Consider the following 15,780-nt stretch of genomic DNA (forward strand, 5'->3'; position numbering starts at 1 on the left):
TTTTTTTTTGGTATTATCATTATTATTACGATTAGATTACCAGATTACATCATTTATTTCCTCTTATCTAATTAACACAGGTCTTATGAACTTCTCTTATTACTCAGGTGGATCCTACACTAATGAATGTAGGGGATGGAGGCACGGTGAGCAGAGAGATCAGTGCTCCAAATAAAGCGTCTGCTAGCATGGTGGGAAATCCCCCCCAGACGCTACCCCCTGAGTTTAGAGGAGATGTTACGCTCAGTCAGCAAAACAAGACCACTCCAACAACAGACTGTAAGACAGCAAAAGCCTGCCTGGACACTAGCAATTACAACCACAGCCCTGAGCTTTCTCCACCTCAACAGCCCAACAATGCACCGATGTCCGGCTCGGCCCTCAGCAGCTCAGAGAAGAGAGCAGACAAAAGGGCAGAGGCCCCTAAACACAAAGCCGATGGTGCTGGGGTCTTCCCCGCTCCTCAGTGGTCAAGTGGCGTAAAAGTCAGCCACGAGGACTCGCTCAGCCCCTGTCACAGCAATGTGACAACCAGTAAGAAATCCCACCCGCAAACACAGTCCGTGCAAAGTGTTCCACCTGGGTTTCAGTGCTCCACCATGTTTAAACCAGTCCAGCCCGTTGCCTTCCTTCCCTCCACTAATTTTTCTTCCCCTCTTTGTAAAATCACTCTTCCACCAGCATTGGGTCAGATTGCAGCGCTGAGAGAAGCCACAGCCAGTCAGTTTCAGAAGGAAATCCAGCCTCAAAGCTCAGGTGTCGGAGGGACACCTCACATGCGGACCTATCCCTACCCGTTCTCTGTGGGCCGGACTCCAGCGGCCGAGAAAAAAGCAGGCACGTCGAAACTCAAATCAAACCATTCGTCTAATAAGAACACCAAATCTGTGGGAGAGCATAAGTCTTTAGCCTCTGTGGTAGCCTCACCAGCTATTGCCCTACCATTGCAGCACCCGTCATTAACTTCTGCAGCACCCACCTGCTACACGCTGTCTCCCACTGCTGCCATTTGCTGTGGCTCGGCGCTGGCCAGCCTCACTTCTCAGAGCAGACTGCTGAACCATGTGGAGAAAGGCAACAGCATAGACAAGACAAACGCAGGCTCTCTTAAAACAACACCTCCCTCGGCATCAGAGGACCACACGGCTTGCTCAGCTGAGCTGAGAGATGTACCTCTTGATTTGTCCGCCAAATCAAAACGTCCAAAATGCTTAAGTGACCCTCCAGTTACAACTATTGATCCTCATAATAAAGAACTGAATCAGCGAGATTTTGTGAACTCAAAGAGGACTCACTCTACAACTTATAGTTCAGCTGTGCAATACCCTGTCTTACCCAACACCCACAGAAATGGTTCTCATCAAAAGCAAATAAACAGGCCTCAGAACCACCAGGTCCCAGAGCCCAAACCAAGCTGGGGTAAGGGATCTCCACAGGACCCCATCAAAAACATCCCTGGAACTTACGTTGGTGTTGCTAGCCCCATACTGGCTTCTACTCTACGGGGCAAAGATGGAAAAGGGACTTTTGCGGATGAATTTCAGAGTTTTGCAAAGCAGGAGTTTATATCTATAATCGACCAAGGAGAACATCTGGCCTCAGGGGGAAAGAAGCCATCCTGTCTGATGAAGGGCAACCATCATGCTCACAGTGTCAAGCATGTTAAAAACACCAGCACAGCCATTACTAAGAATTGTCCCTCTAAAGGAGCCCTAACGACTGCCCTGACGAGCTCTCCCAACGCTCAGATTCATCCGAAATCTGGACCTGGCAAAACGGCAGTGCCATACTCGACCACTGTTGTCAACCCAGCTTGGCAACAGCCGCCTCATCTGGCGAACCAAGCCTCGTCCGTTCAGAGAAAAATCACACAAGGATCTCCAAAGACCAAAGGCACCGCAGTGACGGATGGATCTAAGTTCCAGAGTGCCCATCACAGCCCGTCCAAACCTGAGGATGATAAGTGGGAGAGAATCAAGTCTCCCCTGTCGAACCTTGCGTCCATCGTAAAGCAGCAAGCTCTCGAAACAACAGCACTGACAGGCGAGGGTAATACTCAAGCTTCGCCTGTGGCACCGAGAAAAGTTGATGCTCTGACTGGGAGCCAAGACCCCCAATCTAAACATGCATCCACCTTTGAATACCCACCGTACTGGTCTGTGGAAAAATGGCCTGGTGTGCCATCTCAAGGGGATTCAACTCAAGCAACGAAGAGACACGAGAGGACGAACGCCACCGAGCCTTTGGAGAATAAATCAGAGTTAAACACCAGTCAGGGAGAAGATTTGGGACTACAAGTGAAGCAGGGCTCCTCAAAACCTGCTGGCCAGTCTAATATCTTAGTTAGCAATGCATCAACAAACGGTAACAGGATGGAGAGCAAACTAGCCCAGGTGTTAGAGGGGGGGGTATCGAAGAAAGAAAGTGGGGCATCAGACAGTCCTCCCAGTGACAAATTGGAGGGCATGGTTGCGGCTATTCTAACAGGCCAGTGTGCCGGGGGAGGCGACAAGTTCGAGAAAAAAACAAATGGAACCAAAGAGGAGTCGCCGACCAAAGCGAAAGCTGCTGCCATCAAAAAAGAAAAGAAAACCAGCCCCAAGAAGCCCCCGAAGGAGAAGTCGCCAACGGGCCCGTCGAAGAAGGCTGCAGGAAAGAAGAAGAAAGACACAGAAAAAAAGACTCCAACCAAAGTGTCTTGTCAGAATAAGGTAAATTATGTGTGTGAATGGTTATGTCCTTTTTAATGTCTAAAATATCTTTGTTCATTTATAATCTCCATCTTGTTGAACTTTATGGAAATATTTAATGTAGGAATCACTTTTTTTTTTTTTTTTTTTTTACAACTAAATCGGCCAAATAGAGCTCCGTCTAATAATATGAATCTATGACTGGTGATTTAACTTCCAAGGGCTTATTGTGAGTCTGCTCCATGCTTTCCATCACCATGAAAGCTTTGTGATCAATAGCATCCAATACAGCGTGCTCCCTCTGTCCCCTGTGTATTCCAGCAGAAGAGACAATGTGCACCTGTGCCGGAGCCGAGCCTAACAGCGGGAAAACTTCCTCCGCACACTAAAGAGACGACTCCAAGGGACAAGATCAGTTACGGCAAGGTTGATCAACCAACCCGCAACAAACCGGGTACGTCTTTGTTCTGATAATCCTGTGTCATTTACTGGCCCTGTAAAGTTCTCACAGTGTGTGGCTCTGTCTGATATCTATCACAAATTTAATGACGCCTTAGTTGTGTCAGACCTGTAGCCTTTTATCGAGCTTACAGTTCGGTTACTCTGGCATCTCATAGCTTTAGCTCTGGAGATAAATAGCCTGCAGTCAGCCTCGGGTAGTTTGTGTGTTAAGCAGGCATAAAATGTCACATGTATTGTCTGAATGGCAATTTTGGATGTCTCAGTCATTTCTATGCATAGATGCTGGTGTGACTATAACAATCAACTGTGATTTAATCAGTTACAGATAGCGGCAGCGGTCCTCGCCGTGAAGAGACTCCAGCGTCTCTTGATAGCGCTGCTGTTCCCAATAAGGAGACCGAAGCGACAGAGAGCTCTTTCCCAAGACTGAGGAGAGGACGGCGGCGAGCTGATGAGGCTCGACTCGACCTCTGGGGCTTTGCAACCCCTTCCCCTCCACCCCCACCGATGCCTCCTCCCCCTGCAGCTTCTCTTCCACCCTCTCCGACTCCCAGCCAACCCACCCGCCGTCCGAGAGGGAGGCCCCGCTCAAACCCCCTGCCACAGCGCGGGTTTCAGGGCAAGGGCAAGGCAGCCCGCGCCGACGGTGAATCGCCCGCCAATAAGAAACGCCGGCGATGTCGCAGCAAAAAGTATCAGACTGGGGAGTACATCACTGAGAAAGACAAGCTGGAAGATGGAGAGCACCTCCAAGGGTCGGACTCCCAGAGACAGGACGGTGGTGTCCCAGCAGGTACGCTGTTTCTCTCCAGAGACCAGTCAAGTTTTCAATTAACTGTTTCCAAAAACATTTTACAAAGTTATAGTATGAAATCTTAAAATGTGACCGTGGCAGCTGCTTCATAACAATATATTTATTAGAGTTTTTGTCATATATACTCGTATGCAACCAAAAACAGACAGTTCGCTGCTTCGTCACCCAAACAACACGCTGAGGCACAGCTGAACAAACATCACTATAAACTTACCAGATTTAAAGCCATCTTTTGTACAAACATTGATCCTAAAAGCAAAATTGAATGAAGTCTTTCAAATTAACCATATTACAAGATCTCATCAGGTTAAACTCATTCTTCCTCTTTGTCATCTGATGGATCCACACATTTCACAAAATCAGTAAATGGTCTTCAAAACTTTCTTGAACATATCTTGTTTCCCTTTTCATATATATCTAACTTGTTTTAAAGGAAAAGTAAGAAGCATTTGCCTGATCTTATATGTAACACCTGGTCTGGAAGGTTAATTTGCAGTCGATCTTTTGGCATGCAGGAGACTCATATCTGTCATCATTCATAACTGCTTATGACTGTTCTTCCAAAATCCAGGGCTGAAATAAGTAGCTTGTCGAATAGCTGCAATGATTAAATAATCAATCATTTGAATGCCAGCAAATTACTTTGTAAGTATTTTCCTAATTGATAATCGTTGACTAGTTTGCCAAATGTTACATTTCAGCTTCTCCAATATGAGATGCTGATTTTCGCTGTATTTGATATTGTTATAGAAATGAATATCTTTGGGTTTTGGGCTGTTTTTGGACAAAATGAGAGTCAGTTCCTACCCAACTTGTCTTGGTTCAGTTAAACAGGCCCGTGTTGTAAAAGTTAACAGATGGCATACACGAGTAAAAGTGAAGATATCACGTTAAAATGTTACTTTTATGAAAGTGAATGTCACTGCCAGTGGTATGGGAGTAAAATATGTGGCATTAAATATACATTTAGCCTTCAAAATGCCAAGCAGTGGAAGTATAAAGAATGAAGTTCTTAAGTATGGTACTTGAGAAATTGTACTTTGTTACCTTCCATCAGTGAAGTGCACCCTGGGTAGTGCAGGTCGTTTGGGCTGGTGTGAAAGCTGTCAGTCAAACCCCAGACAACCTGACAGAGACTGATGAAAAGGTGTTCCTCGTCCTCTTACACCTGGACTCTTGTCGCGGTTCAATTGTGGCGTGAAAACAAGCGGACCAACCTCGAGATTTTTCATGATAAGAGATCGTAGCGTAATTTCAAAGGTTTAATTACTAAATCCATCAGCTGATCATTAAATCTGTCCAGGAAACAATCAGTCGATCTGTATAAGTGATAAAAAAAAAAAAAATCGTAACCACGGCAACACCATGCACCTCCTGCTGATTATTAGGTCAAAAGCTGTTAAAACTGCCGCGCTGTATCCCGGACCGCTCCGCGCAGCGATCAGCCCTGAGTCATTACCGTGCTGGAGGCCTCCTGGTTGTCCTGTCTCCACACATCTGTCATTATTCATAACGTAAGGTCGATAACACTAATAAAGCTCCTGATCAGTTATTTCTTCATGAGCTCTTTCTGACGCTTATAGTAAGAACATGGATATACACATCAGAAGCTTAAAACCTAATGATGCAGGATGACAACCGCCAAAAACTCTCAGCTGTCGACGTGTTGGTTGGCTGATATTTGCTGATCACAGATGTATCGCTGTTGGCTTATACGTAGCCCGATATGTGGACATACGGAAACTTTCATTGACTCTCAGGGTGATTAATAACCTGCGTATATCGGCTGATATATCGGTAATATCAGCAGCAGAATCAGCCCCAAAAACCAAGTATGAGTCGGGCTCTGTGAACAGGAACCAGAACCAAAACTAAAATGCAAGCTGTAAATTCTTTTTGTTCCTTTTGTCCTGAAAAGATATCAAGTGGGGCCTTTTGTAAATGGTGATAGAAATTTTGAACTAATTTTCTGACATTTTATAGTCCAAACCATTAATCATTGAATTGTGAAGGTAATTGACAGATGAAATGATAATGAACATGACTGTGTTGTTAGTCTTTTATCATCAAATAATTGTTGTAGTCCTTGAACGACACCAAACAATAGTTGGTAACGGCTTCACAAATGTGCCCCGTTTTAATTCCATTACACATTAATCCTTTTTTTTTTTTTTTTGTTGGCTGCTAACCAGACAAAGTGACAAAACATTTGGATATGCTGGCTGTGATTGTCAGTGTTTTCTGACATTTCGTTGACAAAAAAAATGTGATGAATGAACCTGTGCTGACTGTAGTAACTAGGTTTTTAAGAATGGTTGAACATGATAAAATACATGAAAAAACGCTTAATTTTAATTTCTTTTGTTTATACACAATATATTTTACCTAAATATAATTTGTTTTTTTTCTCTTTTTGTAGCTTAAATGTCTGTGAGACCTGAGTGTGTTCATATAATTATGTTTAGGAGGATACATAAGTCAGAATTGACCACAGGGAAGCTGAGCCAGGGGCCTCTGTAGTTAGACTGTATTAAATAGACATGGGCAAGTACATTTATGAGGATGTTCATCTTCATAAAAGGTACATTCTGAAAACATTGATATAATATTGAGAGACAGATTTAAATTATTCAACAACTACAATATATATACGGTATATAATGAGTGACAAATACAAACTATAGAGATAAATTCAACATCTGATTTTTCCGTGTTTCCCGAGGTGCCAGCTGGTACGGTGCTAACATAGATAAAGACATATCATAAGGTTTAAAGCGTATGTGGAGAATTTACAGAATCTCCTGAGTACAGGGTCGCAGAGAGCAGAGCAGAGTGTCTCAGACAGCAGTTACCCTGTTAGAGCAGATAAGATGGCTGAGCCAAGGGCCATTGGTTCAGGAAGTACCGTGCTGTCTGATGTCGGCACAATACGGCTTCTATAATGTTCCGTGCTCCGTGATGCCTACAGCGGCCTCAGTACATCATAGAGAAAATGGGAGATGTTGAAATATTAGTATTGTGAGAGGTTTTCCTTCACAGCATCACTTACAGTCCATTTTGTCATTACAGATCCACGGGCGGATCAGTGTCCGAGTCCCGCTGCCTCCAGTCCCGAGCCGCCTCCTCGGAGGTCCTCGTTCACCCGCTCGGGGACGGTCCGCTACCAGGAGAGCGAGGAGGTCTCGCCAGAGGGCAACGACAAGCCGTCCGGGAAGAGGAAGTTCAAAAGCAAACACTTAAGTGACAACGACGATCAGAAGGTAAGGCGCCTGCCGATGCTGCTTGTAGAGTTACAGTCCATTTCAAAGCACTTCCAGTCTTGGAGGCACAATGCACCATGAATATATTAGCTTGCAGTGCCCCCCTGTGGCTAGATAAATGCCTTGTTTGTCACCTTTATGACGGCAGCTGGTGTTATACTGCACAGGTCCTTGATCAGTGGAACCTATTCCTTTAACTTGGCAGTGTATTACAGGAGATTCAATTTCACACAGCGCTCTAATCAATAAAACTGTATTTTAGATTAAGACCAAACGCAGCAGCCTGGGCAAGCGTGGTGCCTCAGTTGCTCCGGATGATGACGGTGCTGATGCAAAGAGAACAGCAAGCCCTCCACCGGCTCCAAAAACTTTGCCGTCGTCACCTCCGAATAAGAAAGGCACGTCTGGAAAAAGCAGCGGGTCAGAGTCTCCATCCAAGAGGCCTGTCCCCCCAGAGGTCCGGCGCCTGATTGTTAATAAGAATGCCGGGGAGACGTTGCTGCAGCGTGCCGCACGTTTGGGCTATCAGGTTAAAAGAAAATCCACCTGTTTACACGTGTCGTTCTGCTAACACGAGTCAACTCCTGCAAACCTCTGAACCGCGTCATCTGTCTCTGCAGGATGTCGTTCAGTACTGTCTCGAGAAGGACATCAGGGAGGTCAATCGGCGGGATAATGCCGGGTACACTGCTCTCCACGAGGCGTCCTCTCGAGGCTGGACTCAGATTGTCCAGATGCTGCTGAAACACGGGGCCGATGTCAACTGTAGCGCCCAGGACGGAACACGGTGAGACATCAGGATGCATAATTTAACTGACTTAATAAGAGTTTAATTATTTTGTCTTCAAAGTACCCGTCAAAGTAAATCAGTAGGAATCAGAGGAAAGTATTTGAAAGTTGCAACATGTTTGCAAACAGATTGAGATGCAGTCTGTTGTTGTTGCACCATCCCTGAAACACATCTATATTTCATTCATTCTTTCTTCAGGCCCCTTCATGACGCAGTAGCGAGCGATAACCTTCCGATCGTCTGGTTGCTCCTGAACCACGGTGCGGACCCGACCCTGGCTACCTACTCTGGACACACACCGGTGAAACTGGCTCACAGCCCGAGCATGAAGACCTTCCTCACAGGTGAGCTCATCCCTTTTTATCAGCCTCCTCTTCCACCAGCAGAACTCAGTTTTTCAGATTAACAGAAGCGTTTCCGGAGTGTCAAAGTGATGTTTTACTCGGCGCTGAATTCATTTCTCATATCATCATCAAACACCTCAGACACAATAAACAACACGCTACAGAGGCTCTAATTAAGTTAATTGAAATGAGGGAAGAAAATAAATAATACAACTTTTATTTTTGCACCTCACCGTCTCTCAAGCAATTTGTCAACACTTTAATACACTCTGTGTCCACTTTCCCTACCTTACATTTGGCACAGTGCACAATTAGCAACGCAGGTGGCATGAAGCAAATTTAAGAAATAAAACTGCAAACTCTTTTATCCACTTTGACTGTTTGAGCCACTTGCTTTCAGACGTGTGACTCAGATTGGTTTACTGTCTGAAGTCTGAATGCCTTCGAGTTGGTCTCTATGCAATAAGAGCAGCACAGTGACACACAATTAACTACAGTATTACAGAACAGGGTTGGCAGAGCATCTATCATAAATAATATATAATCACAAGAAAACTCCAAGGAACTTTTGAAATGCCTTTTAATGTCAGGGCATATCAAACTCTTATGCGTTTTTTTTTTTTCCCATAACAATAAAGGCATTTTAATCATCTAAAGAGAGTACATTGGAGTTTTTCCTGTGATTTGTAAGTCTACATGTAACCCACTTCAACCTATCTGCACAGGTAGCTTTAGTAAAGATGGAGGTGTCAGGAGCTCAGTATGCTTGAGAAATATAGATCCGTCGTCTCGCCCCTCTGAACTACCACGCCGTCAGCTGGCAGAGCAGACAGTATATTTCAGCGTGACTGTCCACGGACTGATGTTCTCTGCGTGGTTCTGCTCTTAGTTGCGCTGACAGTTGTCGTTGTGCGTCAGCTGTGAGCGACACAAAAGATGCTTTGAAATCCGATATGAGCGCTCAGAGCGTCGGGGCTGAGGCGCATTTATAGAAATCTGATTTGATCGCATTTCAAACCAACTCCAAATGTGGTTTGGATCAGATTTTTGCTGGATACAATCTGGACAAGTCAAACAAATGGATTTGGGCTTGCTGTCTAATCATAGCCTCAGTGGACCAGAGGGAAATCCTCCAGCCAGCCTCTTTTACAGACACCATGTGTTTTTAGCTCTGTAGTTAATTTCCAGGTTTAAGGGTCCGTCTCCAAACCTCAGCCAGTTTGTGGAGAGCGAGGAAACATCAGCCAGCTGCTAACACGACGCTGCTCCTGGAGTTTCTTTCCCCTGTTAACTCGGCTGCTCTATTAGTATTTACTGGAGTGTGTTTGTCTCACATGTTGCTTCTCAGGTAAATAAAGAGATGAGGGCTCAGTAGCTAATACAGCCACACACTAACACACACAGCCTCGATGCCCAGTTTTCTTCTTGCACTGGCAGCTACAGACAGCTGAAAAACAGATTGTTTGACAAAGACAAACTGCTGCTTTGGTTAATTTTCTGGTTCTGAGAGCCGATTTTTTTGCTGCCTGTTGTTTTGTTCAGACAACTGCAAGAGCTGTTGTACGTTGTTATTTCGTCCTAAAAGGGGAAAAACCTAAATTTGAACTCCTGTCTTCATATTTTGAAACACGTAATGTAAAAACACAGTCATGACATGCAAACTACATCACTGCTAAGACACTGTTTTTTTCCACAGAATATTTCACAGACCTGGAAGGACGGAAGGAACAGGATCCCACTTTACACTGGGATTTCTACAGCAGCTCCCTGTTTGGTAAGAAGCTGCCTGTCAGTCTGCTCATTAATCATTATATCTTCCATGCCAGTTTGTAAACATCGTGGCGGTGGAAATGTGGCTGAAAGCTCGTTACTCCTCTGGCTGTGAGGAAGACGAGCCAAGGCCTGCTGGAGCAGTGACCGGGTCGCCGCAGGGAAATTATTCTAGTTTTTAGGCCGGGTTCAGGCTCGGCCGTGGAGACGTGGAGGGATGTTCGCCTCGTGTACCAGCGTCAGTGTTGTGTTGTAAACAGCCACAGGGAGCCAGTTACCCAGTGGAGGGAGAACAGGATTAGAGTTGCATGGAGGAGCTGAAGAGAACGTGGACTACTGCTTTCTGGAGACAAAAAGACGACTCCAGAAACAAATATCTTTATTATTCTTTGACATTTTTGTTGTTTTTATTTTCCTCCTCTAACTACTCATCATAAAGATACACCTGAATAATTAAACTAATCAAAGTACAGTCACTTACGGCTGCGATTTAAATGTATTCATCACTCTGCTAATCTTGATAATCGTTAATATTTAATATCATCCCCAAACCTACTCAAGACACAATGTGGACAAGTTAAAGACTTCTGGCCTGACTCGAGACATGTCGACTCTAATTACTTGTCCATGTTCATGTCATGTTTTCAGTTTTTTTGTGTCCGGCTGTCATTATTTAAAGAGAGGGAATATTTTTTTTGATTCAAAAAGAAATTAAAACAGAATTTCCATGAATCTCAGTAAACAACATTTCAGTCAACTGTCATGCTTTTTGAACAGGTTAGAGAATTTAATCAATAACATGATTATCTGACAGGTAATAAACAATAGCTCGTCCTTTCCCTTCATCAGGACCAGATACTGCAGGGAGGACAAATGTTTCTTGCGTAGGGAGAAACTGAGTTGACTTTGGACTCGACTTGACCGAGGAAAAAAAAAATGACTTGGACCAAAAGATGTTTAAAGTTTAAATCATTTAACTTGTAAAATATTCTCCATGTTTATGTTAAAAATCTTTTCAAGGAGGATGATCACGCTCAATAACATTTTAAATCACCAGTAACAGGGCCTGCATGTCCAGTTCTGCCTTTTGTATTACAGCCTTTCCTCCCCAACGTCTTTTATTACCAAATTAACGAGCCAGATTTGTTTTGTTTGGCATTTTTTCGTCTGTTAAAGTTGCAGATATTTCTTTGAATAACCACTAAATCTCACATATTTTAATCTCTCTCCTTTATACTGTATCTCTCTTACCGACGCAGAAACATGAAGAAGAAGTATCTGTTTCACTATGTGAAAGTTTTCATATTAGTCGGTGCACTGAATTACACTCCACGCCATTCACCGGTAATTAATCCTTCAGAGCATGTGGCCATGTGTCTCTGTGTAGGCTGTAATTAACGTCAAGCTGCGACTGACATCGTAAAGTTTGTGTTCCTTTAACTGATCGCGGCGTCACCAGCAGTCCCTCACGCTACGGCTGCCGTGGATAAACCGTCCACTAGAGGGCGTCCGACCCCCGTCTGTCAGATGAGTCCTCTGCTGGTCGCCTCCTCACCTCGGTGAACTCTTCTCCACAGAGACCGACCAGGAGCCCTGCTGGGACTTCCTGCTGTCTGAGGAGAACCAGGAGCTGGAGGAGAACACGGCGGGGAAGACGGACCCGGACCTGGAAAAAGACAGTCTTCTGTTTGAGTTCTCCTCCGAGCCGCTGCTACCCTGCTACCACGTCCAGGTGTCGTTGACCCAGGGGTGAGTTCACCACCGTCAGTGATGTTGGAGAGCATTTTTAGAAAGTGGTCGACTTCTCTGTCTCTACTTCCAGTATTTATGGTGACGATGATGGATAAGGATATTATAGACACATCCTCAGATTAAGATGGAAACAGACCTTCCACTGTTTTTAGTGATTACTAGAGACAGAGGGAGATACATGGTGGCAGAAGTCTGCTTGGTTTGTCCTGTGTTGATGTTAACACAGTGTGACGGCTCCACTCATTCTGCTGCCTGTAACTTCAAACATGCACCTGGTGTGACCCAGATTTAAAAGGTGCTCCGGTGACTCAGCAAGGTGCTTTTGTAAAGTTCGACTTTTGAGTTCAAGGCAGAGATGTCATGATGATGATGATGATGATGATGATGATGATGCCTGGTGCGGGTCAAGCTCAAAAGATTCTGTGATTCCTCATATTGGTTTTATCTGAGTGCGACTGGACCATCCACATCTTTCAAAGTCCATGTCCAAAGTTTGTTACATATTTTGATTCTCCACCTGATTAAATTTAAAGAAAACTCCCTTCAGTGTTCACAGTTGTACCACCTGTGTCTTGTAAACCTTTTCCTCGTTGATCCAATGAGAAAAATCTGTGGAGTTTCACTTTTTAAGGCCTCATCGGTGTGTTTTTTTTAAGCTGTTGATGATTAATTACACCATCTTGGGCCGCTCCTAAAAAAATGTGTATCATTTGTTATTTTAGCTGGTGTGGTAAACTTAATTGTGTTCCACCTGACAAACAGACGTGCTTCCAAAGCCTGTTTGCTTTTTTCTTTGTCTATATTTACTTATTGTGTGTCTCAGTTTCACGTGGCGACATTAAAGCTCTTGGCTGCCGTGTTCGAGGAAGGAGAGTCTCTTTTGAAACGCTCAACCACAAAACTTAAAAAAATTAACCGGCTACATGCTCAGATTACCAATCTGAAGGAAGTTTCGTGTCTCTTTACAATTATATTGTCTTGAAAATCAATCTAAAAACTTGGTTGACTGTTTTTTAATGGGTTAAAACGTGTGAAATATCTTAAGTGTCGGGCCCCAGAGTGTGAGATGGATCATTCCCATTAAGTGTTAATGTGTCCGTGTCCGTGATGACTGCTTTGTGTCGATCTTCAATTCTCACCTTTCACACATCACCTGGGATAATGAAGACTGACTGCCGAGCCAGTCAGTCTGGCACCGATCCCGTCTGCTCTCACGTCTCCATTATGAACTAAATGAATGAATAATCTCGTGGTTTTTTTCCTGTGTTGTTGCTGTAGTTGTTGCTCTGAGGAAAACAGGAAATGATCTGGATGTCTTTGCAGCAGCAGCACCAACCGTAATAACAATTGGAAACAAATTCACAAATAACAATGCCTAAGTGCAGTACTGTGCAGTACGCTCTGCCCGCTGACCCGCCATCTGAAAAGAGAATACTCCCCCAAACATCAGGAGAACCTCAGAGGAGGATTTATAAGCTCAGATAATATTACGTTCTCCTGATCTACTGTGTATGAGATGCAGGTTTTGCGATGACTGACATCAGACATCTTCCTCTCTTGCAGCTTTTGCAACTGGTTCCTCCTGACAGACGTCCTGAAGCGCCTCAAGATGTCGGCGCGGATCTTCCGGGCTCGTTACCCGCACCTGGAGGTGGTGAGCCTGCCGCCCGCTGAGCTCTGGAAGCAGGTGTCGGTGAGCCAGGTGAGCTCGGCTCTGGTGTCACCCTACAGAGGCAAACGCAAGGAGGAGGACAGCAAGGAAGAGGAGGAGGAAGGACTTGTGGATCTGGTGCGATGTGTACCAGAGCTCCAGAGACTACTGGGCTCCTCCATTCACATCCTACAGGAGGACGAGGAGGAGGAAGAGGAGGAGGAGGAGGAGGAGACGCCGAGGAGCACAGGGAAGCCTCGCTGCCGATAGCCTCTCTTTCACAGCACTCCTTTACCCAGCTCGAGCAGCTCAAAGGAAAACCTCTCCGTCCAGAGTAACAAGGGTCGTGAGCGCCTGTAAAGACTTGACACTCCACCGATAACCTTTGACCTCAGACAGAAGGTGATTAAGTGATCACAAGGACCTGCACACGGGAGCAGTCGGCGCCGGAAAAAGCAGCTTTCAGGTTCCTATCTATAGGTATATTTGAATAAATGAGAACTATTGAACAAACCTTTTTTTATTGATTATGTATGTACATGGTAGTGTATATGTATATCTTGCCATCAGGGTTAACACATTTGATTCTATAAATGTATTCTTGTGGCAAAGGATGGGATTACGTTAGGACTTTTTTGTTTGTTCCTGAGGGAAATTTTTTCGGCGGGAGATAATCCAAGGCTTTTATCTTGGTGAACTCTAGCGTACAGCTAAGACGCTTAAGTCAGGGAGGCCACTGGCCCGGATGGTTTCTCTGTCACAACCTGGGAGACCCGGAGACCCGCTGAGGAGAAGACCGCGGCACATATTATTCAAACATAATCACCGGCTCGCATTCAGAGCTTCATTTCATGTCCACTTTCCTCCAGAGATTCGCCACCAGACGGACCTAATAGATGTTTATTTCTCCTCCACAGTTTCACAGTTTGAAAAAAAAAAATCATGTCGTTCTGGACCTTGAGATTGAGAGTTTGTTTACAGAGCTGGACAGATAATAGTGTCTCCACTCCTCCTGAAACTGATACAGAATCCTGTGGATCTCACTCAGAGGAAAAACTCGTTCCATCTCTGGAGTCCAGAGGTCACTCCTGAGACGCCCTCCTACTGCAGCCACGACTGTCCCCCCCCGACCCGACCTGACCCGACCCGACCCGACCCGACCCCTGACGTCCCGATATGGTGTTTCAGACCCCAGAGTGCTTTGTGTTGCAGTGTTTTATTTACACTGTTTGTTGTGCTTAATTTAATAGTCATTAATATATTTGACCTCTTGTGTATCTGACAAGCCTATCTATTGAAAAAAAAAATGCTTTGTATGGTTGGTGCTTCATTTTGAAATGTACTTATTAGGATCCCTTTATTCTGAGATTTTCCTCCCTCGTTCAACAACAACAGTATTTCAAACAAAGCTAAAGTACAGTTTTATTGTACTGGTGCTACGACAGATTTTTGTGTTGACAATCAATGATGTTTTGGTTTGAAGTCACAAACTAATAAAAGATATTTAAGATGAAGAGACTTAAGGTGTAAAGAGAAGTATAGTTTAGTTAACGGAGAGTTAACGGGATACAGCAAGACTGAAAGACTGAGCGGCGTGTGAAGAGCCTTTTATTTGATTCTTTTATAAGAAATCAACAAGAATAAAGCATGATTGTGAATCATAGTTCATCTCTTTGTTTCGTCAGTTGGGTTGTTATGATCGAGTTGATTATTCTATTGAGTTGGATGTTCGGGGCAGAATCCTCCCTGAGGTGTCTCAGATGATCTCGTTCGACTCCCGACAGTCTTTTACATCGTAGATAATTTCTACTTGTGTGTCTGCCTCGAGTATCGATCCAGCGAACATGCTACAGGATCACAGTGTCACAGGTTCGATTCCTGGAGGGGTTCCCCGTCCGTCTCCACCGTCAGGATGTTGATTAAAGGTGAAAATGTTGGCGGTCGACATTTCTGCCACTGATTTGTTCACATTTGTGCGCGTCATGGCCGACGTAGCTCATTGACATTCCAACAAAATGTGTCCCATCATGTTTAAACACCATTATATGTTTATTATCTGACTCTGAGGTGATGGTTGTTGAGCGACTGCCGTTTGAGACCGAGTTTTGATATTTGTAACTGTGAAACCACGGGATATTTTTAAAAACGTCTTGCCAAAGGTCTTACAACTTCCAGCTGCGACTGTCAACAAAAACTAGACATTTTTAACAGGAAGTTCCTCTACATTTATGGCGACCAAAACTGGTA

The 15,780-nt window shown here is 44.5% G+C and overlaps 1 protein-coding gene across 11 annotated transcripts in view; it reads left to right on the plus strand.

The window, feature by feature from the left end:
• bcorl1 (BCL6 corepressor-like 1) overlaps positions 1-15,196 on the plus strand; it is a 38,358-nt gene extending 23,162 nt beyond the window's left edge. For 8 of the 11 annotated variants that reach the window (XM_037077233.1, XM_037077229.1, XM_037077234.1 and 5 more), the window contains 10 exons: positions 108-2,711; positions 3,012-3,144; positions 3,472-3,945; positions 7,036-7,226; positions 7,489-7,755; positions 7,847-8,013; positions 8,215-8,360; positions 10,057-10,134; positions 11,708-11,879; positions 13,446-15,196. In XM_037077233.1, the coding sequence (XP_036933128.1) occupies positions 108-2,711; positions 3,012-3,144; positions 3,472-3,945; positions 7,036-7,226; positions 7,489-7,755; positions 7,847-8,013; positions 8,215-8,360; positions 10,057-10,134; positions 11,708-11,879; positions 13,446-13,803 (4,590 nt within the window). In that variant the 3' untranslated portion in view covers positions 13,804-15,196. The remainder of the gene's footprint in view (positions 1-107; positions 2,712-3,011; positions 3,145-3,471; positions 3,946-7,035; positions 7,227-7,488; positions 7,756-7,846; positions 8,014-8,214; positions 8,361-10,056; positions 10,135-11,707; positions 11,880-13,445) is intronic. The other 3 variants (XM_037077231.1, XM_037077230.1, XM_037077232.1) reach the window with 3 other exon arrangements.
• Positions 15,197-15,780: the final 584 nt, after the last annotated feature.

The sequence above is a fragment of the Acanthopagrus latus genome, chromosome 18 (genome assembly GCF_904848185.1).
Source record: "Acanthopagrus latus isolate v.2019 chromosome 18, fAcaLat1.1, whole genome shotgun sequence".
In the NCBI taxonomy this organism is placed as follows: domain Eukaryota; kingdom Metazoa; phylum Chordata; class Actinopteri; order Spariformes; family Sparidae; genus Acanthopagrus; species Acanthopagrus latus.